A 22265-nucleotide genomic window follows, 5' to 3' on the forward strand; every position below is an offset into this window, starting at 1 on the left:
GATAATTTTGTTGTTGTTGTTTTGTTTTGTTTTAAGATGTTATTTATTTATTTATTTATTACAGACAGAGAGTGAGAGAGTGAGCACACCAGGGCCTCTAGCCACTGCAAATGAACTCCAGATGCATGTGCCACCATATGCGTCTGGCTTACGTGGGACCTGGAGAATCGAACCTGGGTCCTTAAGCTTTGCAGGCAAACACCTTAACCACTAAGCCATCTCTCCAGCCCACTCTGATAGTTTTATAGATTTGATGCTGTTTCAGTTTTTTAGTTTTGAAACTTTATTGTTTCCTAAATAAATATTTTCATGCCACTTTATAAGCAAAATGCTATATGCTTTATCTTAAAGAGGCCTGAATCTGGTATTCGTAAACTAGTTTTCTTTCACAGGAGCCCAGTGTCTAAATATGCAACACATGACATTCTGGAGCAGATAAACAAGAGCATTTGCCCTCCGAGGACCTCGAAGTAAGAGGAGGTGGAGGCAGGAAGCTGAGCTATGTGGAATGGGGTGCGTTGTACAAAACAGCTGATGGGAGGCAAGTGTTTATTTTGACTTACAGTCTCCAGGGAAAACTTCACCATGACAGGGGAATGCATGACGCATCACAATCTTACCACCTCAAGTGGGAAACAGCGACAACAGAAAGAGCCAAGTTCTGGTAAGGGGAGCTGGCTATCACATCCCTAAGCCTGCCCCGAGAAACACTCCACCGCCAGCAAGGCTCCACCTCCCAAATTGTCTCCAGCTGGGGACTAAACATTCAAAACCCACGGATTCTGTGAGGGACGTCTGATTCAACCTCTAGTGTAAAGGCTTTTCTGGGAGGTTGCTTTATCCCTAGCAGTAGGGAAACAGCTCTGGAGAGAGACAGGAGAAGCAAGGCGTGAGTTCATATTCATGACACGGGACTGTGGCCCAGGTAGGAGCTTGCAGCCAGGGGAACCTGGGAGGGTACCCGCTTACCGAAGCCCCACCTGTGAGCACCCTTAGGTCTCAGCCAGTGGCAGGGACACTGCAGGGATCCCGGAGGCCACAGAAGACGGAGGGGGGCGGTGGAGGAGGCGCCTGAGTGGCACCTGGGCTTCTCACCCCGAGCATGATGCTGTGTTTCATGAGAGGCATACTCCATAGCTTACTTTCTGGCTGTTTTCCTAGTTCGAGAAAGTTCTGGCTCAGGACCCTCTTCTAGCTCTGCCTGGAGGCCACACCCCTTCACCCTCTCATCAGAGTGACAGTAGTAGAAACGCCTAGGCCCACTCAAGAAGCTACTGGAAAAGGAATGCCGGCTCAAAAAGGCTGCAGCAGGGGCTGGAGAGATGGCTTCGCAGTTAAGGCATTTGCCTGCAAAGCCAAAGGATCCTGGTTCGATTCCCCAGGACCCACGTAAGCCAGATGCACAAGGGTTCGCACGCGTCTGGAGTTTGTTTGCAGTGGCTGGAGGCCCTGGCACGCCCATTCTCTTTCTCTCTCTCCCTCCTTCTCTCTCTCCCTCTTTCTCTCTCTCAAATAAATAAATATATTTTAAAATTAAGGCTGCAGCAGAGGCTCATCAGAAACACAACGCAATATTTATTTACAATGGCAACCCAACTTAACAAACAACTACAAAAGAAAGATTAACCGCTAATTGGTGCAAACCACCCTCTGCCCGGCATCTCTGTCCTTCTGCCCGGCTCCATCTTTACTCCTGCAGATCTGACTGTCTAATGTCGTCTTCCTCAAAGTTCTCATTTCCTGGAAAGAGGAGAGAAAGACATTAACAGGTAAAAATGGAATGTAAACTTTCTGCAGACTTTTGAAGCTTTTTTAAAAATATATTTTACTTATTTATTTGCAAACAGAGAGAGCCAGATAGAATGAGCAAACCAGGGCCTCCAACCGCTGCAAACGAATTCCAAATACATGTGCCACTTTGTGCATCTGGCTTTATGTGGGTACTAAGGAATCAAACCGGGGTGGGGGGGCGCTTAGGCTCTGCAGGCAAACGCCATAACTGCTGAGCCATCTCTCCAGCCCCTTTCGAAGCTTTTCTTTTGGCACCAGTAATAAAATGAGTGAAAACAGAGCTGGAGAGATGGCTTAGTGGTTAAGGCACTTGCCTGCAAAACCTAAGGACCCAGGTTCGACTCTTCAAAACCCAAGTAAGCCAGATGCACATGGTGGCACATGTATCTGGAGTTCATTTTCAGTGGCTACAGGCCCTGGTGTACCCATTCTCATTCTCTCTGTCTCTCTTCCTCTCCACCCCCTCTCTTCAATAAGTTAATTAAACTAAACAAAAACATATAATTTTTTTTAAAAAATCACATGACAAGGTGAAGCCACGCACAGTTTATAACTGGCAACCACAGGCCAAGACCCGGCTTCCTAGGAGAGCTGTGGGAAGCGCATCTCCCTAGGCTACTGCCTGCCGGGCTCAGGACCGCAGAAGAGGCAGGTGAGCCGCAGGCAGGCTCACGGCGGGTCTTCCCAGCTCATGCGGGTCCCCGAGACCTGGACTGAGGATGACGTCGTGGCAGAAGGAGAGACCCACTCCTACTGGGGCGCCAGCTGGCCTCCGCCTGGCCCAACGCGCTCTGCGGGGCCCGTGTCCTCACCCTGGTCCACGTCATAGCCGTCCTCCCGGCTCTCCTGCCCGAAGGCGTCCATGTCTTCATCTCCCAGCCCCGCCTCCATCTCGCCCTCATAGCCTTCAGGGAGAAGCTCCTCCGAGAGTTCATCCGCACCTAGGACACAACGAAGGACAGGTGGCGTGAGGCAGTGGCGGAGGTGCGTGCACGCCTGTGTGTTGGACGGCTTTCCTGGCCTGCCCAGAAACGCCTTGGGCTCCTGAGCATTGTTCATTGTGGTAGTTTGAATGGATGACCCCCAGTTAAATCAGTGTGGAGGTTCCTAAAACAGCTAGAGATTGATCTACCATACGACCCAGCTATAGCACTCCTAGGCGAATATCCGAAGGACTCATCTCATTTCCTTAGAAGTACGTGCTCAACCATGTTTATTGCTGCTCAATTTATAATAGCTGGGAAATGGAACCAGCTTAGATGTACCTCAAGTGATGAGTGGATAATGAAGATGTGGCACATTTATACAATGGAGTTCTACTCAGCGGTAAAGAAAAATGAAGTTATGAAATTTGCAGAAAAATGAATGGATCTGGGAAGGATGATACTAAGTGAGGTAACCCAGGCCCAGAAAGCCAAGCGCCACATGTTCTCTCTCATATGTGGATCCTAGCTACAAATGATTGGGCTTCTGCGTGAGAAGGAAAATACTTGGTAGCAGAGGCCAGTAAGTTAAAAAGGAGACATAAATGGTAGAGAAAGGAAGGGAGGAGGATACTTAATAGGTTTATATTGTATATATGTAAGTACAATGATTGTAATGGGGAGGTAATTTGATGGAGAATGGAATTTCAAAGGGGAGAGTGTGAGGGTGGGGAGGGAGGGAATTACTGTGGGATATTTTTTTATAATCATGGAAAATGTTAATCAAAATTTTTAAATTTTGTAAAAAAAAAAAAGCCTGTAATTTGGATCTCTAGCCACCTGGCTGTGGGGGGGGGGGGGCAGAATTCCAATCTAACGTGCTTGAGGTCCTGAAGGGTGCTTGCTTGGGTGGGAAGTTTTTTTCTCTCAGCCTGCACCTGTGAAAGGAAACCCAGCTTCTTCCGCCATGATGGGACGCCCCTCTGACTGTAAGCGTCAGTAAATCCCTTCTTCCTCACATACACTGTGGCCGGTCTGCGGGGTCATCCCGGCGACATCGGAGGTGACAGCGACACTTGTCCTCAGCCCAGGCCTGGCCATCAGGGTGCCCCGTCCCACCTCCTTACGTGGCGGGCAAGGTTCTGTGATGGGCGTGCAGAAGCCCCACCCAGATCCTTCCTCCAAGAGGGACCTGTGACCCTAACACCAGCGGCTGCCGACCACCCTGCCCAAGTCATGCTGGGCACTGCCAGGTGAGCTGTGACTACCAAAAACTCCACCAGGGTTGCTGAGGACAGTGTCATACCCGGGCACTCCCTTCATCCGGTCAGTAATTGTGTGTCCTTCGCCTCCCGCCAGGCCCGTGGAGAACCCAATCCCACCCATCCTGCATGCCAAACAGACCAAGGACCCCTCCCCCCAGCTTCCCCAGGGCTGTAAACAGCAGGGTTACCACCCTGACAACCTGGGACACCGGTACCCTCAGCTCCTGGGGCCTCTTCCTGGCCAGGGGGCTGCTCTGCAGGGGGCTGCTCCTCGGAGAGAGATGGGGTCCACAGGGCCAATTCGGTGATTTTAATAGCTTTCCATTTTGGAACAACAGTTATTAATGATTCTTCCTCCTCTTCCTCTTCTTTTTCCTATTTTAAATGGAATATATATATATGTGTGTGTATGTGTGTATAGATGTACTAACATTTGTATGATCTTGTTGCTGAATATTAAAAGCCAATGAGGAAAAGACAGGCTCTGAATTGTGTCTTTCTGTGACATGAGTCAAGCTCAGAACTACCGCCGAATGCACCGCATCATCTAAGGGCTGAGAACAGATCTTGCAAGAGCCAGTGGGAAAAGGAGGTCAGAGCAATGGTCCTGGGACAGGCTTTAGGACTTAGCATGTCACAGCCACCTGCCACAGACGCGCATGTCGCTTCCCGCACCACTCACGCCCAAGGCGGAGTGCCCAACAGAGATGCTCAAAGACGCCTGACTCCGTTATGAGCCAGAGACGAGAAATTTAGCATGAACGTTAGTGCTAGATATTGGAAACGAAATTATTTGTCACCTGGGTTCGAAGTGCAGGTCACACACCTGACGTGTGAACCGTCACCCGACATGGTGGTGACAGCAGCTACAGATTTCAGCTGTCACTCTGGGACCCGACACGGTCCAAAACTATGACTCAGGATTAGCTGGGTTCTAGTCACAGAATCTATCTCTCAACTTCTACAGTTCACAGTGAAATAAAATAGTTTCTATTTTACTCTCTCTCTCTCTCTCTGTTTTTAGTTTTTCGAGGTAGGGTCTCACTCTAGCCCAGGCTTACCTGGAATTCACTCTGCAGTCATAGGGTGGCCTTGAACTCAGGGTGAACCACCTACCTCTGCCTCCCAGGTGCTGGGATTAAAGGTGTGAGCCACTACACCTGACTTACTTGACTCGTTAAAACATGTTCAAATGCCACTAGTTGTTTATAGGGAATTTTTGGTTGTATATTCTGGCTTTATTTTATGCATGTGTGTGTGTACAGAGACGGCCTCAGATGTCACCCTCAGAACTGCTACTCACCTCCTTCGAGGTCAGGGTTCTCACAGGTCCAGAGCTCACCAATTAGGCTAGACTGGGTGGTCAGTAAGCTCTAGAGTTACTCCTGCCTCCACCTCCCCAGCGCTGGGATTACAGGTGCACAATGCCATGCCCAGCATTTTTTAAATTTTTATTTAATTTATTTCAGAGAGAGAGAACGAGGCAGACAGAGAGACAAGGAGAGAATGGGCATGCCAGGGCCTTCAGCCACTGCAAACAAACTTCAGACGCATGTGCTACCTTGGGCATCTGGCTTACGTGGGTCCTGGGGAATCAAACCTGGGTCCTTTGGCTTTGCAGGCAAATGCTTTAACCACTAAGCATCTCTCCAGCCCATGCCCAGCATTTTCATGTATGTTCTGGGGATTGAACCCAAGTCTTCGTGTTTGGGTAGCAAGCACTTTACCAGCTGAGACATCTTCCCAGCCATGTGGGATTAATCGAACACTTCCACCCCGGGGCTCCACACAAGTGTGCTTGGGTGCCGGAAACTGAGAAGAAGGTGAAAGTTCCCAAGAGAGAGCCGAATTGTTGAGGGCAGCCACCTCCACCTCGTGGGCTCCGTGAGCCCAAACAGCTCTTGTGCCTATGGAACAGAGAGGGTGTCTGTCCCTCCACTTACCACGTCTATGAGGTGATATTCACCATGCTGCTCACATCCAATGTCAAATATGTACTTCCCAGGGCCAATGGGCTGTGAACAAAGAGAAACCCAAGGGCTTCACTCTTCAGGCCACCTTCCGCAAAGCCACCCAAATCATGTCCCCTTGTCAAGTGAACGGCTGGGGGTTTTATTTGACGTGTTATTACTTTATGAAAGGGAAGGTGGGGGCTGGAGGACACTTGCCCATAAAGCCTAATGACCCGACCCGAGTTTGATTCCCCAGTACCCATGTAAAGCCAGATGCACAAAGTGGCGCATTTGTCTCAAGTTCGTTTGCAGTGGCTAAAGACTCATCCCCATTCATTCTCTCTCTACCCTCTCCCACTGGGCATGGTGGCACACACCCTTAATCCCAGTGCTGGGGAGGATCGCCATGAGTGTGAGTTCAAGGTCAGCCTGAGACTACACAGTGAATTCCAGATCAGCCTGAGCTCGAGTAAGACCCTGCCTTGCAAATTAAAGACAAAATAAAAGGGGGGAGGATGGTGGATGTGTTCATCATAAACACGGGTGGTGAGTCAGTACTCACGGGCACCAGCTAGAGACAGGACTGTCTGGTGTACTTGTAACCCTGGTCCTAGTACATAGGTGTCTTTAAAGCAAAAATTTAATCATAACTACACATCCTGAGGCTACTTGGTGTTGGACATAATGAGCTGTTTCCCATGCTCACAAATACTTTCCCACACCACTGTCAGCCTGATATTGGACTTCATCCAGGTATCATGTATAACCTATTTGCTCATTTTCTGGTGTTAATATTCGCTATGCTGACCCTTTCCTTTGACAAGGAAAGCTACAATAAGCATGATTTATTTATTTAATTATTTATTTAGGGGACTCCCAATCCTTCTGGCCCCACCTCTAGAGTGTTGGGGTCACAGGTATGTGTCACCACACCAGCCTCAAGCGTGGTTATGATTGTAATTAAATCGCTATGTATACCTCTGATATTTTCTTTCTAAAAAAATATTACTTGAGGACTGGAGAGATGGCTTAGTGGTTAAGGCATGTGCCTGCAAAGCCAGAGGATCCCAGTTTGGCTCTTCAGGACCCACGTGAGCCAGATGCACAAGGGGGCACATGCATCTGGAGTTCATTTGCAGTGGCTGGAGGCCATGGTGTGCCCATTCTCCTCTTCCTCTCCCTCTCCCTCTCTCTCTCTCTCTCTCTTCCTTCCTTCCTCCTTCTTTCTCTTTCTCAAATAAATAACTATATATTTTTTAATTAAAAATATTACTTAAGCCAGGCATGGTGGTGCATACCTTTAATCCCAGCACTTGGGAGGCAGAGGTAGGAGGGTCGCCATAAGTTTGAGGCCACCTTAAGACTACATAGTGAAGTCCAGGTCAGTCTGGGCTAGAGTGAGACCCTACCTGGAAAAACTAAAAGATATATATATATATATATATACATACACACACACATATACATACATATATATATATATATATATATATATATATATATATATATATATATATATATATTATCTGAGAGAGAGGGGCACAGGGGTGGGGGTGGCGGTTGGAGAGAATGGGTGTGCCAGGGCCTCTGGTCACTGCAAACAAACTCCAGATGCATGCACCACCTAGTGCATCTGGTTTTACATGGGTCCTGGGGAATTGAACCTGGGTCCTTAGGCTTTGCAGTCAAACACTTAAACCACTGAGCCATCTCTCCAGCCCATTGATATTTTCTTTAGGTAAGTGTCATGAAGTAAGATCCCCAAAGAGAAACGTGTATGTGTTCTGACGAGAATGAGCCTGAAGTAACTGTCACTCTCAAACACTTGTGAGCCTCCATCTCTGCAAACCCTTGTTTGTCCTTGGGCATAAACGTTGTTCGGGCTTCCCAGTGGTTCTTCTGCGGTTGGGAAGAGGAGGCTTCCAGACCCAGGGCAGGTACTGGAAGCCTCCTTGACCAGGAATGGCTGGCCTTAGGGGGAAGCTCCTCCCATTTCATATCTGATTTACCACTAGACAAACACACACACACACCAGTGAGGGTGTCCCTGTGTCAAGGGCACTGAAGGAGGGTAAGAAACACTTCTGAGGGCCTGGGAATCAGGGCCAGCCTCCTGCTGCCCGTCCTACCCCATCCTGCCTCTGCAGCCATCACAGGGCTCAGGGTGGCACAGCTGTCCCATTTGGAGGAATGTTGGGGGTCGCACACAGCACTTCTGCATGGGTAGGGGGCAGGTGGTATTGTGCATTTCATTGGCAGGTGCCCTTTCCATCTGACTTACATTTTTGTTCAGGAACTTGCCCTGGTACCTGTGGTTCAGGTGGATGAGCTCGGCCGCGCCCTCCTGCTGCCCATTCACCCAGCTGCCAACGTACTTGCTGCCTGTGTCTGCATAGACGTAGGTGCCTTGCCCGTGCCTGGTGGAGACAGACAAGGGCACACCGTATGCTGTTTCTGTGTCGTCCACGTCTGTAACCCCGACCTGGGACTAAGGTTGGCCTAGGGAGGAGGCCAGCCTGCAGGCAAGTTGGCTCTGGTGCCCGCACCCACTCAAAGGCTCTGTGTGCCACCCATGCACGGGACATTAAGGGACAGTAAAGAGACAGCAGAGCCAGTGTCACCTGCTGCACAGGTGCAGCTGCCTGGTTATCAGCCACTTGCCCCTGGCACAGGCAGAGTGACTGGGAGCCGTGCCTGTGTCCTTAGGATGGACCGTCAGTGCCCTCACCTCCTGGGCTTGCAGATGAAGGACCTCATGGGCTGACCTCACCAGGGAGACACGGTGGTCCCCTGTGCACCTCCAGCAACCCGCTCGACACACCTGCCCTGTAGGTAGGTGTGCTGGAACTGCCTGGCTAAGCTGCTACAGGGGCCTCTCTCATGAGTTTGCTCCCCAGAAAATGTAAACAACCTTAAGACACCGTCCTGGGGCTAGAAAGATGGCTCAGCAGTTAAGGAATTTGCCTATGAAGCCTGAGGACTCAGGTTTGATTCCCCAGTACCCACGTGAGCCAGATGTACAAGGTGGTACATGCATCTGGAGTTCGTGTGCAATGGCTACAGGCCCTGGTATGCCCATTCTCTTTCTCTCTTCTCTCTCTCTCTCTCTCTCTCTCTCTCTCTCTCTCTCTCTCTCTCTCTTTCCTCTCAAATAAATAAAAAAATATTATTTTTTAACATACCTGGGCTAGAGTGAGACCTTACCTTGAAAACCCCCCCCCAAAAAAAATTTTAAAAAGACACACACTGGACTGGAGAGATAGCTTAATGGTTAAAGCGCTTGCCTAAAAAGCCAAAGGAGCCAGGTTCAACTCCCCAGGACCCAGTAAGCCAGATGCACAAGGGGGCACACGTATCTGGAGTTCCTTTGCAGTGGCTGGGGGCCCTGGCGCGCCCATTCGCTCTCTCTCTCTCTCTCTTTCTACCTGCCTGTTTCTGTATCTCTCTCTCTCTAGACACCATCCTTTTCTTATGGCACCCGTGAGCCCACAAGGTGGGAGGCGGAAGGCAAACCTCTGGTTCGAGAACCACTCCCCAGTGTAGGTGTCGTTGTTGACGTAGTAGAACGTGCCTTGGCCGTGCCGCTGGTCGTCCGCCCACTCCCCTGCAGAGAACAACACAGAAGCAAGCCAGCTGAGAAGGGGTGAATGCCGGCACCCCAGAGCGACCCTAGCAATGTATAAGGGCCGACATCTCTGCTGACTGAGGAGCCTCGGGCGGTCACTGCGCACAAGTCTGCGAAGTGGATATGTGGGAGCCCTGGTCACCTGCACACTTTCACGTGGCTTTTGTAGAGCAGTGAGCTTGTCTGACCCACCGCCAGCGAGCACCTGCCGCCCAGCAGCAGCTCCACAGCTGGCTGACCCCGCCTCGGCTCTAGCTCCCACCTGGCCTCCTGACTCAGGGCTGCCCACCTGCGTGCCAGCTCCCTCTCACCACTCCTGCCAGCCGGGGCCTGCCACCCACTCGCCTCCACAGGGATGGTTCCTGCGGACCTCTCCTAGTCATGATGGGAAACATGACAACAAAGACATTGCACAGCTGCGCAATGAGGGTGCCGTCAACCGAAGGAGATTAAATAAATCAGTCTTTAAAACCTCCTCAAGGAACCCGGGTGTGGCGGCGCACGCGTCTAATCCCAGCACTCAGGAGGCAGAGGTAGGAGGATCGCTGTGAGTTCGAGGCCACCCTGAGACTACACAGTGAATTCCAGGTCAGCCTGGGCTAGAGCAAGACCCTACCTCGAAAAATCAATCAATCAATCAATCAATAATAATCCAGAGACCCTGACTCAAATGATCACAAGGACTGACCCAAACGTTGCCCTCTGACCTCCACATGCATGCACACACGGCACACCCACACCCACGTACACAAGTAAATAGCAATAATTATCACCCTCCTCAAGCTGTAAAGCTCACATGGAAAGGAAACCCATGAGGGCCCCCCCAAAGCAGTCACAACCTAAAAACTGACCTATCACTAACAGCAAGTCACTACCTGAATGAACTTTCCAGACTATGAATAATTAAAGGCTCACTGTGTTCAATTTGGGCTTTTTATATTTCTCTCTCTCCCTCCCTTCTCTTCTCTCTTTCTCTCGCTTCAAGACAGGAGAGAGAGGGAGGGAGAGAGAACAGGCACGCCAGGGTCTCTGACCACTGCAAACTAATTCTAGACACCGGTGCCGCTTTGCACTTTGCAAGCAAGAGCCTTTCATGGCTGAGCCATCTCCCCAGCCTCTCAATTTGTTGATCACAGAGAAAAGGAATTTGCTTTCTGTTCTCTCTATAGAAAGTATTACAAGTTCTTATGGAGAGGCATTCAGAGAGTACTGGGTAACACTGGCAGAAAATGCTGTGCACCGCGTAACAGGAATGGGTCCAATGTTTAGCACTGTACAAATAAATAACTAGCTAAATAAAAACATGAAAATCAATCAATGGTAGAAGAAAGCTTCGGTACAAATGTGTCAGATACTAATAAAAAAAATAAATAGAGCCAGGCGTGGTGGCGCACGCCTTTAATCCCAGCCCTCGGGAGGCAGAGGTAGGAGGATCACCATGAGTTCGAGGCCACCCTGAGACTACATAGTGAAATCCAGGTTAGCCTGGGCGAGAGTGAGACCCTACCTCAAAAAAACAAAAATAAAGTGGGGAGGGGAGTCTGTTGGGCTTTCCTCAAAAATAAATAAAAAAGTATATTATTTGTCTTAAAAATAGAAACTAGGGTTTGGAGATGGCTCAGTGATTAAAGGCTCCTGCTTGCAAAGCCTACCAGCCCAGTTTCAATTCCCTAAGGCCCACATAAGCCAGATGCACAAAGCGGTACATAGGTCTAGAAAGAGGCCCTGGCATCCTCATCCCGCCCCCTCATAATTTTTTTTTAGTTCAAAATAAAAACTCAGGTTACCTCCCTAGATTCTGTGTTGTTTATACTTTTTAATTCTTGATTTCTCATTAGAAATTTAAAAGATCATTTTTATCACTTTGTCAATTGTGCTTTCTTTAAAAAATTGTGATTTATTGGCATGTGTGCATGGGCACCAGGGGCTCTTGCTACTACAAACTATAACCAACGCTTGCACCACTTTTTGCAAATGTTTATGTGAGGGAGGAAGGAAAGAAGGGAGGGAAGGAGAGATAGAGGAAGGAAGGAAGGGTGGGAAGTGAAAAAGAGAGAGTCCACCCAGCACAGCATCTCTGCGCAGGGGAGCAAGGTCACTCAGAGAAGTAGGGCCCGTGGGCTAGCGAGGAGGCTCAGCACTTAAGGCATTTGCCTGTGAAGCCTAAGGGCCTCCGTTCGATTCCCCAGGACACACGTAAGCCAGATGCACAAGGTGGCGCATGTGTCTGGAGTTCATTTACAATGGCTAGAGACCCTGGCATGCTCACTCTCTCTCTCCATCTGCCTCTTTCTCTCTCTCTCTCTCTCTCTCTCAAATAAAATAAATTAAAACAATTAAGAGAAATGAAGGAAATAAAGAAGGAAGGAAGGGAGCCTGGCGTTCATCTCTCCTCCTGCTCCTGCACTTTGGGAGTTGCCAGACAAGCCAGCTGCACGTCCTCATTCCTCATTCTCACTGCGGAACCCCGCGCCTGCCCTGGCTCGGCGTGGTGGACAACGAGAGCCGTGAGACACCGCGATGCTCCTTCCTATCCCAGCCTCCGGTCCAAACTTGATCTTCGCCAGTGGCCCATGGCATCTCCACCACCTGACACCTACTACATGCTCCTTCTCTGTCCTCTGTTGAGATCTTCCACTGGCCCAGAAACACTGGCTACTCCTCCTCGGCTGTCCCAGAGCCTGTCCCCTTCCCAAGCTGGGTGACTGGACCTGTCTGGGCCCAGGGGGGGGTTGGCGGGCTGTCCTGAGGCTGGGCCCACTGCCCTGAGACAGATCGTTCTGGTCATTATGACAGCCACCCACCCCAGCACACCTCGATGAGTAATTCAGACGGCGCTACATAGCTATTTGCTCCACATTGAAAATTCCCTCCTGGAGGTTGGAAGAAAACTCCTAAGACTCAGGGAGCTAATGAGACTTCCCAAGGTTAGGAAGTTGGAAGACTCCTAAGACCCTTCTCGAAGGCTACATAAGCAGTAGCAGTTCCTAGAGGAGCAAAGACTCTAAGAGCCACTGAGCTGTTTGCAAGCGGGCAGCGAGTCCAGAGGCAGCTTTTGTGAGTCATCTCCCACGCGGGGGGAGCTTTCTGGTGATTCAGCTGCTTTGGAGCCACTCATGCCCCTGTCTTGGTTGGAACTGCTCCTAGCTATGGTAAAGAAAGACAAAGAGCTGGGTGTGGTGGTGCACACCTTTAATCCCAGAACTCAGGAGGCAGAGGCAGGAGGATCACTGTGAGTTCGAGGCCACCCTTAGATTACACAGTGAATTCCAGGTCAGTCTGGGCTAGAGAGTGAGACCCTACCTCAAAAAATCAAATAATAAATAAATTTGGTCACAGAGCTACTACTGGATATTTTAAAGGCAGACATGAGTGATATTTTAGATGTTGTCAGTATAAATTTCATGCCAGTACTGCCTACATTAAAATATGAATTGATAAAAAAAATACAAAACAAAAAAAATCAAATAATAATAATAATAATAATAACATAGCTGACACTTTACAACTATGTCACCCTTGGGGCTGGGAAGATGGATCAGTGGTCAGATGTGGTTGATCTGCAAGCGTGGTGACCAGAGGTCATATCCCAGCACTGCATAAAGCCAGACAGATTCTTATTGCTAACCCCAACATGTCTACAGCAACAGGAGGCAGAGTCAGGAGATTCCCAAAGCCGGCAGCCCAACCACTCTGCCCTACGTAGTAATAAACTACTAGAGAAAGCTGTCTCAAACAAGGGCTGGGGGAGACCAACACACTGAGGCTGTTCTCTGCATGTGCTGTGGTATGTGGGAAGCCTTCCCCCACCCCCACACATACACGCATGCAAATAAAAAATAAATTTAATTAATTAATTTTAAAAAAGAATATGTTACCCTTATTGAGAAGTGAAGCTGGGGCTAGAGAGATGGCTTAGCAGTTAAGGCGCTTGCCTGCAAAGTCAAAGGACCTCAGTTCGATTCCCCAGGACCCACGTAAGCCAGATGCACAAGGTGGCACATGCATCTGGAGGTCATTTGCAGTGGCTGGAAGCCCTGGTGCACCCATTCTCTCTTTGTTTCTCACTCACTCTGCCTCTTTCCCTCCTCTCTCAAATAAATAAATAAGAAAATATTAAAAAGAAGTGAGGCTGTCACATGAGGGACAACATGGTCCCTGCTGACATCCACTGAGCTCTTCCCATTTCTGAATGGCTAAACGTGTTTCACATCCTTCCACCTACTCCATCTGCATACTTACAGGTAAGAAAGCTGAGGCCAGAAGGGACACACAGTCACAGCTGCTATCCCCACAGTCCAAGATAGTGGTCACAGATATCTTTTGGAAATATGATGGAAGTCAGATAGCTCTTTTCCCTCGGGGCGGGTTAGGGGAGAAAAGTGTAGAGAGTAGAGATCTGCGTGTAGATTCTGAAGGTTCAGAGCCCGCCGCACTCCCCAGGTCTGGAATTAGACGGTCAGCGCAGCCACACCAGGTGACAGAAATGCATGGGAGCCACAGTGACGTTCTTAGAACTAAGGTAACAAGAGTTTTCCTAAGGCATGACACTGGCAATGAGTCGTGGCAGAGACTAAGAAGGCAGAATTCCTCACCACCACACCCCTGGCCAAAGGACCTCCAACGTCCAGCAGAAGGGGGGCTGTCAGGAACAGAAAACGGCACAGGCAACTTCAGGGGAGGATGACACAGGGCACTACAGGCCATGAGTCCAAGCCACACCTGGGACCAATGGCACCAAAGCCATTGGGGCCTGTAGGACAGCAGGCACCCTGGGAGTGCCTCAGGCAACTCTCAGGCTCCCATCTCCCCTCTCTGTGGTTCCTGGTTCTCCGATGGAATTAGGGCCCCGGCTCCCAGACTGGGACCTCTTCTGGGGCTCCTGTCTCCCCCATATAGTTTCTTTTTTTAAAAAAAATTTATTTTTATTTATTTATTTGAAAGTGACAGAGAGATAAAGAGGCATAGGGACAGAGGGAGAATGGGCACGCCAGGGCTTCCAGCCACTGTAAACAAACTCCAGACGCGTGCGCCCCCTTGTGCATCTGGCTAACGTGGGTCCTGGGGAATCGAGCCTCGAACCAGGGTCCTTAGGCTTCATAAACAAGTGCTTTAACCACTAAGCCATCTCTCCAGCTCCCCCATACAGTTTCTATTCAGGCAAGAAAACATCAAATCCAGATCTCCCCTGTCAAGAAAGTTTGGGTCCAGGGCTGGAGAGATGGCTTAGCGGTTCAGCGCTTGCCTGTGAAGCCTAAGGACCCTGGTTCGAGGCTCGATTCTCCAGGACCCACATTAGCCAGATGCACAAGGGGATGCACGCATCTGGAGTTCGTTTGCAGCGGCTGGAGGCCCTGGTGTGCCCATTCTCTCTGTGTGTGTCTCTCTGCCTCCTTTTCTCTGTTGCTCTCAAATAAATAAATAAACAAACAAACAAACAAACAAATAAATAAATAAAAAGAAAGTTTGGGTCCAGATATCCTCCACACGGAACAAGGCAGGGGATCCAATCACAAGCCTAGAAATAATGTGGGACTAGAGCCTGCGGTCCTGAGGACCAATCCAGGGATACAGGAAAGAATGGGAGGGACATTCTAAAGAAAATACCTCAACCTGGTGACAGACCCCTCCCTAAGTCTGAGGAAGCTGTTTCCTTTACTTCTATTTTTTTTTTTTTATTATTTTCAATAGAAGAGAGAGAGAGAGAATGAATATGGATGTGCCAGGGCCTCCTGTTGCAAATAGACCCCAAATACATTTGCCACTTTATGCATCTGGCTTTACGTGGGACTGGAAAACCTGGATCAATTAGACTTTGCAGGCAAATATCTTAACCGCAGAGCCATCTCTCCAGTCCTGATGAAGCTTTTTCTGTCAAATCTGTCAATAAACTCTCACTTCCCCTGGCTATACCTGTTTTCCCACCTCCTAATTCCTTACTGAGTGGAGATGACAAACCCATCACCTAGCTGCCGGGGACCATATACAAGGTCTGTGCCCATTCAGCTGGCCCCTTTTCATTAGCTCCCAGTCTTCAGCTCATAAGAGGACATGAGCTGTCCATAGGGAGCTGGTCAGACTGTCCGTCAGTCAGTCAGTTAGTTAAAAGGCTTTCTAGTTCCTATGTCAACCCTGTGAACATAGAAAAACATATTTGTGTTGGCTAAATGAGTGAGGACTGATCTATAGCATTTTTAAAATTTTCTTTATTTTAGAGAAAGAGAGAGGAAGAGGCAGAGAGAATGGGCACACCAGGGCCTCCAGCCACTGAAGATGAACTCCAGACACATGAGCCCTCTTGTGTACCTGGCTTACGTGGGTCCTGGGGAATTGAATTAGGGTCCTTGGGCTTTGCAGACAAGTGCCTTAACTGCTAAGCTATTTCCCCAGCCCCTGATCTATAGAATTTTTTTTTTTTTTTTATTTGAGAGCGACAGACACAGAAAGACAGATAGAGGGAGAGAGAGAGAATGGGCGCGCCAGGGTTTCCAGCCTCTGCAAACAAACTCCAGACGCATGCGCCCCCTTGTGCATCTGGCTAACGTGGGACCTGGGGAACCGAGCCTCGAACCGGGGTCCTTAGGCTTCACAGGCAAGCGCTTAACCGCTGAGCCATCTCTCCAGCCCTCTATAGAATTTTAAATCTTCACGTATCCACAAACAAGTTCAATGACAAAAGTAAAATTAAAAGAGGTATGTGCAATGCACAATCTTCTTTGCCACATTTTACCTTTATACTTGGATCCATCCGGATAGATAAAAGTGCCTTGGCCATGCTTTTTATTTTTAAAATAATTTCCAGTGTACTGGGCACCGTTTTTAAATTTGTAGGTCCCCTGAAATACAACGATGCATATTTCAGACCCAAGTCCCACACACACGAGTGGAATATTTAATAGAGGAAGGCACCCTCCTTGGCCACTGCTGCTGACCTGGCCGTGTCTTTTACCGAATTCATAGCTCCCTTCGTACATGTCTCCATTGGGCAATCGGGTCTTCCCATATCCATGCCGCTGGCCTGCCTCGTTCCGTTCCCCTTCATACTCCTGGGAAAGAGAAATTAGGGCGGCCCTGACCACCACATTAAATGTTAGGTGCTAAGCATTTTTGCAGTCTGCCCATTCCTGGGCACTATATCCCCAAGGCAGGTGACCAAGCAGGGTGGGATTAAGGTCCAACGAGTGCCAGTGTTCACAGTGGGGGCCTTGCTCCCCGAAACACCCCAGCTTGTGACTCATTATGCTGATCCTTTACACTGCAAACAAAGTCAGCCAAATGCATCCAAAATGCTCGGCATGCTGTGCGGTCGCTGGGCTACCCTTGAAGGCGAAGCCAGTGCCAAGCCCAGTCACTACCCTCTTAACTTTCTCCAGCAACCTAGGCCTTAAAGAGCAAATGCCTTAAGAGAATGACTCTGCCTTCAATCGCACCCTAGGGTGTCCACATCCTGTCGGGATGGATATTACTTTCAAAGTCCCTATCAAGAGACAAGGTTCAAAAACTTACAGCCTGCAATGAAATAGCTATATATCTACCTTAAAAAAAAAAAAAAAATTGGTGCCAGGCGTGGTGGCGCATGCCTTTAATCCCAGCACTCGGGAGGCTGAGGTAGGAGGATTGCCATGAGTTCAAGGACACCCTGAGACTGCATAGTGAATTCCAGGTCAGCCTGGGCTAGAGTGAAACCCTAACCTCGGGGAAAAAAAAAAAAAAAAAAACTGGCCAGGCATGGTGGCGCACGCCTTTAATCCCAGCACTCGGGAGGCAGAGGTAGGAGGATCGCTATGAGTTTGAGGCCACCCTGAGACTACAGAGTGAATTCCAGGTCAGCCTGGGCTAAAGTGAGACTCTACCTCAAAAAAAAAAAAAAAAAAAAAAAAAGCAAGAACAAAAATTGGGGCTGGGGAAATGGCTTAGCAGTTAAGGCATTTACCTGTGAAGCCTAGGGACCCCGGGTTGATTCCCCAGAACCCACATAAGCCAGATGCACAAGGGGGTGCATGAGTCTGGAGTTTGCAGTGGCTGGAGGCCCTGGCTGACCATTCTGTCTTTCTATCTGCTTCTTTCTCTCTCTCTCAAATAAGTAAATAAATAATATTTTTTAAAAATTGGGCCAGGCATGGTGGCTCACACTTTTAATCCCAGCACTCAGGAGGCAGAGGTAGGAGGACTGCTGTGAGTTAGAGGCTGCCCTGAGACTACATAGTGAATTCCAGGTCAGCCTGGGCTAGAGTGAGACCCTACATCAAAAAAAAAAAAAAGAACAAATTGGGAGCCAGGCATGGTGGCGGACATCTTTAATCCCAGCATTCATGAGAGACAGGCAGGAGTAACAGGGCAGGAGTCTCAAGGCCGCCCAGAGATTACACAGTGAATTCCAGACCAGCCTGGACTAGAGAGAGACACTACCTCAGAAAAAAGAGGGGGCTGAAGTGTAGCTCAGTGGTAGAGTCCTTGCCTAGCATACACAAGACCCTAGGTTCCATGCCTTGTAACAAGCGTACACACACACACACACACACACACACACACACACACACGGTGTAAGCTGGCAACTCCAGCTGCTTGAAGGGACTGAAGGAGCAGCATCCTCTGAGCCCAGGAGTTCAAGCTGAAGCCTGGACTTACAGAGCAAGTCTCTGCTTCACTCCCCCAAAGTGAAAAAAAAGCAGCACAATGGGCTGGAGAGCTGGCTTAGTGGTTAAGCGCTTGCCTGTGAAGCCTAAGGACCCCAGTTCAAGGCTTGATTCCCCAGGACCCACGTTGGCCAGATGCACATGGGGGCACACGCGTCTGGAGTTCGTTTGCAGTGGTTGGAGGCCCTGGCGCACCCGCACCCATTCTTTCTCTCTCTCTCTCTCTCTCTCTCTCTCTCTCTCTCTCTCTGCCTCCTTCTTTCTGTCTGTCACTCTCAAATAAATAAATAAAGCTTGGCTGGGCGTGGTGGCGCATGCCTTTAATCCCAGCACTCGGGAGGCAGAGGTGGGAGGATTGCCGTGAGTTTGAGGCCACCCTGAGACTCCATAGTGAATTCCAGGTCAGCGTGGGCTACAGAGAGACCCTACCTCGAAACCCTCCCCCAAAAAAATAAATAAATAAAGCTTATATTCCCCAGTTTGTCTTATCCTTTATAAAATGCATTTTCCCTATCATCTAATACAAGAACATGGAGTGCATATAACACATAATAATATGCCCAAAGCATCACCTTAGCATAGGTAGTTTATATCAACACAAACAATGATTTAAATTTTTAAAAAATAAAATTAAAATAATGGCTTGAGAGATGGCTTAGTGGTTAAGGCACTTGTTTGCAAAGCCTAAGGGCCTATGTTCAACTCTCCAGATCCCACATAGGCCAGACACACAAAGGTGAAGCAAGCACAAGGTCGCACATGCCCACTAGATGGCACAAGTGTCTGGAATAGGATTTCAATGGGTGAGGCCCTGGCACACCAATTCTCTTTCTCTCTCTTTCTAGCTCTCCCTAAAATAAAAATAATAAAATAGGGCTGGAGAGATGGCTTAGCGGTTAAGGCCTTTGCCTGCAAAGCCAAAGGATGTCACAGTTCGCTTCCCCAGGACCCACATATGCCAGATGCACAAGGGGGCACACACATGTGGAGTTCATTTGCAGTGAGTGGAGGCCCTGGCACACCCATTCTCTCTCTCTCTCTCAAATAAGTAAATAAAAATAAAGTAAAAGAAAAAAAAGTTAAAAATAAATAATAAAATAAAAATAAGTAACCTAGAATTGTGTCTGTCTGAATTTATAACAAGTACAGATCCACTATGCTGAAGGACTCAGAAGCAAACAGCTACAATTCTTGTCCTTTTCTAGCACATTTAGCCCAGAAACTCCTGCCTAGAACGGGTGTGCCCTCAAAGAATTGCTTCAGAGTTGGTCCAAATCACCATGTGTGAAGGTTCCCCACCACCACCACACACACATACCAGAGGCCTCCCCACGTGCCCAACACTGAGCTGCAGGGGCGGCCAAGTAGGAAAGATCCTCTAAAGTGGGCCCAATGGGATCCTGTAAAGTGAGCCCAGTGTGATCCTGTCAAGTGGGCCCAATGGGATCCTGTCAAGTGGGCCCAATGTGATCCTGTCAAGTGGGCCCAATGTGACCCTGTCAAGTGGGCCCAATGTGATCCTGTAAAGTGGGCCCAATGTGATCCTGTAAAGTGGGCCCAATGGGATCCTGTCAAGTGGGCCCAATGTGATCCTGTCAAGTGAACCCAGTGTGATCCTGTCAAGTGGGCCCAATGTGATCCTGTCAAGTGAACCCAATGTGATCCTGTCAAGTGGGCCCAATGGGATCCTGTAAAGTGAACCCAGTGTGATCCTGTCAAGTGGGCCCAATGGGATCCTGTAAAGTGAACCCAGTGTGATCCTGTCAAGTGGGCCCAATGGGATCCTGTCAAGTGAACCCAGTGTGATCCTGTCAAGTGAGCCCAATGGGATCCTGTAAAGTGAACCCAGTGTGATCCTGTCAAGTGGGCCCAATGGGATCCTGTCAAGTGAACCCAGTGTGATCCTGTCAAGTGAGCCCAATGGGATCCTGTCAAGTGAACCCAGTGTGATCCTGTCAAGTGAGCCCAATGGGATCCTGTCAAGTGGGCCCAATGGGATCCTGTCAAGTGGGCCCAGTGTGATCCTGTCAAGTGAGCCCAATGGGATCCTGTAAAGTGAACCCAGTGTGATCCTGTCAAGTGGGCCCAATGGGATCCTGTCAAGTGAACCCAGTGTGATCCTGTCAAGTGGGCCCAATGGGATCCTGTAAAGTGAACCCAGTGTGATCCTGTCAAGTGAACCCAGTGTGATCCTGTCAAGTGGGCCCAATGGGATCCTGTCAAGTGAACCCAGTGTGATCCTGTCAAGTGGGCCCAATGGGATCCTGTCAAGTGTGCCCAATGTGATCCTGTTAAGTGAACCCAGTGTGATCCTGTCAAGTGGGCCCAATGGGATCCTGTCAAGTGGGTCCAATGGGATCCTGTAAAATAGGCCCAGTGTGATCCAAATGTCACAGTCACAAGCTCCAACATCAGGGCCTAATGAGGCGCAAAGCAGAAAGTGTGCTGGGCCTGATTACAGAGTGAATGATTAACCCAGAAACAGACCCTGGATTTGTGACTTTTTTTTTTTTTTTTTTTTTAAATTTATTTATTTATTTATTTGAGAGCGACAGACACAGAGAGAAAGACAGGTAGAGGGAGAGAGAATGGGCGCGCCAGGGCTTCCAGCCTCTGCAAACGAACTCCAGACGCGTGCGCCCCCTTGTGCATCTGGCTAACGTGGGACCTGGGGAACCGAGCCTCGAACCGGGGTCCTTAGGCTTCACAGGCAAGCGCTTAACCGCTAAGCCATCTCTCCAGCCCTGGATTTGTGACTTTTGATGTAAAAAAGCAGGGCTGCGGAGGTGGTTCAAGGTGCTTGTTGGCAAAGCCTACCGGCCCAGGTTTCACTGCCCAGGGCCCATGTCAAGCCAGATGCACAGGTGGCACATGTATCTAGGGTTCCTTTGCAATGCCAAGAGCCCCTGGTTGAGTCCATTCTCTCTCTCCCCCCCCCCCCCGCCACCCCCCCCCCCCCGCCCTCCTCCCGGCAAATGAAAAGATAGAAAGCATTAAGGAGGACCGGTAGATAGGAAAGGAGACAGGTAAACAAGGGCCATGTTTTTAATTTCAGGGGAAGAGCAGCCTCCAGGGAATTCCACAGGGACTCGGGAGCCTAGATCACACTGCCCAGTTTGTCTTGCTTTTTTTTTTTTTTTTTGCACCATGCTCCTGGCTGTTGGGACACCGCGTGACTCCCAGGGTCTCCTGGCTCTACCTACTGACCAGGTGGATCTAGGGCACAGAAGTGTTCCTTGTGAGTGGCCGTTGAGGCGGAAGCTGGAAGATGATGCCCAGAGCCAGCAAAGTAATTAATATAAATAAATAAATAAGGTCTGTGCAGGCGCCATCAGCATTACGGAAAGGTGCTGGATTCCTCAGTTGATCCCGAAGCAATGTTAATCCTGTACTTCCCCAATCGCAGGCGCCTCGCTGGATACGTTCCTTGCCTCCCCTCTGCTGTGGACCCTCGGAGTCATCCGAAGGCCTGGGGCGGCTTCAGAGGAGACTGAGCAGGGCACGCACGCGGGGTGCAATCTTGAGCTCGGCGTGAGGGCTTCCAGGAAGCAGCATCCTCCCCACCCCCATCCTCTCTCTCCAGCCCGGTCACCTAGGAAACGCCAAAGCCCTCTAGCCTGGAAATCTCCGCCTTTAATGGGAGGCAGGATGGGAGTGGGGGAGGGGGTGGAAGCCAGACGTCACAGCGTTTCACCTTTCAGATCGACCTCCCGGACGCCACGACGCCTGGTGTGGCCAGCGTGGTCCTGACCCCCGGGGACCCTCCGTCCCTCTGGTCCCCCGCTCCGGAGCCGAGGCGCATCCCAGACGCCCTTCCCCGGCCAGGAGCGCTCACCCCAAGATCGTTCTCTCCCTCCTCCTCCTCCTCCTCCTCGAACTCCTCGGAGCCCAGGTCCGACATGGTTTCGGCTCCGCCTGGATCCGGGCTGCGGCGTCTCTAGCAGGCAGGTGGGTACCAGCCACCCCGGCCCGCGCGTGGCCCGTCGCCATGGAGACGCGGCCGGCCCCGCCCCCTCCGGGCCTTGAACGTTGGCGGGAAGGGGCGGAGCGGAGAGCGGGGCGGGACGAGATGG

The 22265-nt window shown here is 49.8% G+C and overlaps 2 protein-coding genes across 4 annotated transcripts in view; one reads left to right on the top strand and one right to left on the bottom strand.

The window, feature by feature from the left end:
* Nucleotides 1-1552: 1552 nt before the first annotated feature.
* Rsph1 (radial spoke head component 1) lies at nt 1553-22162 on the bottom strand. Of its 2 annotated transcripts, none has more exons than XM_004654499.2 (9): nt 22028-22162; nt 16489-16602; nt 16287-16392; nt 9445-9535; nt 8213-8348; nt 5923-5994; nt 4195-4354; nt 2604-2732; nt 1553-1740 (listed from the first exon to the last, which is right to left on the bottom strand). In XM_004654499.2, the coding sequence occupies exons 1-9, from the start codon at nt 22091-22093 to the stop codon at nt 1688-1690; spliced, it is 927 nt and encodes a 308-aa protein (XP_004654556.1). In that variant the 5' UTR covers nt 22094-22162; the 3' UTR covers nt 1553-1687. The 2 variants fall into 2 exon arrangements, with proteins under 2 accessions (XP_004654556.1, XP_045006999.1); XM_045151064.1 differs by having other exon boundaries at nt 4180-4354.
* Slc37a1 (solute carrier family 37 member 1) overlaps nt 21662-22265 on the top strand; it is an 86429-nt gene continuing 85825 nt past the window's right edge. The window contains exon 1 of one of the 2 annotated variants that reach the window (XM_045151060.1): nt 21662-22140. The gene's annotated coding sequence lies outside the window, so the exon portion shown is untranslated. The remainder of the gene's footprint in view (nt 22141-22265) is intronic. The other variant, XM_045151063.1, reaches the window with a different exon arrangement.

Source organism: Jaculus jaculus, chromosome 5 (genome assembly GCF_020740685.1).
Source record: "Jaculus jaculus isolate mJacJac1 chromosome 5, mJacJac1.mat.Y.cur, whole genome shotgun sequence".
NCBI lineage: Eukaryota > Metazoa > Chordata > Mammalia > Rodentia > Dipodidae > Jaculus > Jaculus jaculus.

Coding starts and splice junctions, on each gene's coding strand:
- Rsph1 (XM_045151064.1), bottom strand. CDS start 22,093: ATGTCGGACCTGGGCTCCGAGGAGTTCGAGGAGGAGGAGGAGGAGGAG. Junction 16,603..22,027: donor AGGGAGAGAACGATCTTGGG/GTGAGCGCTCCT, acceptor TCTCTTTCCCAG/GAGTATGAAGGGGAACGGAA. Junction 16,393..16,488: donor TCGGTAAAAGACACGGCCAG/GTCAGCAGCAGT, acceptor GTTGTATTTCAG/GGGACCTACAAATTTAAAAA.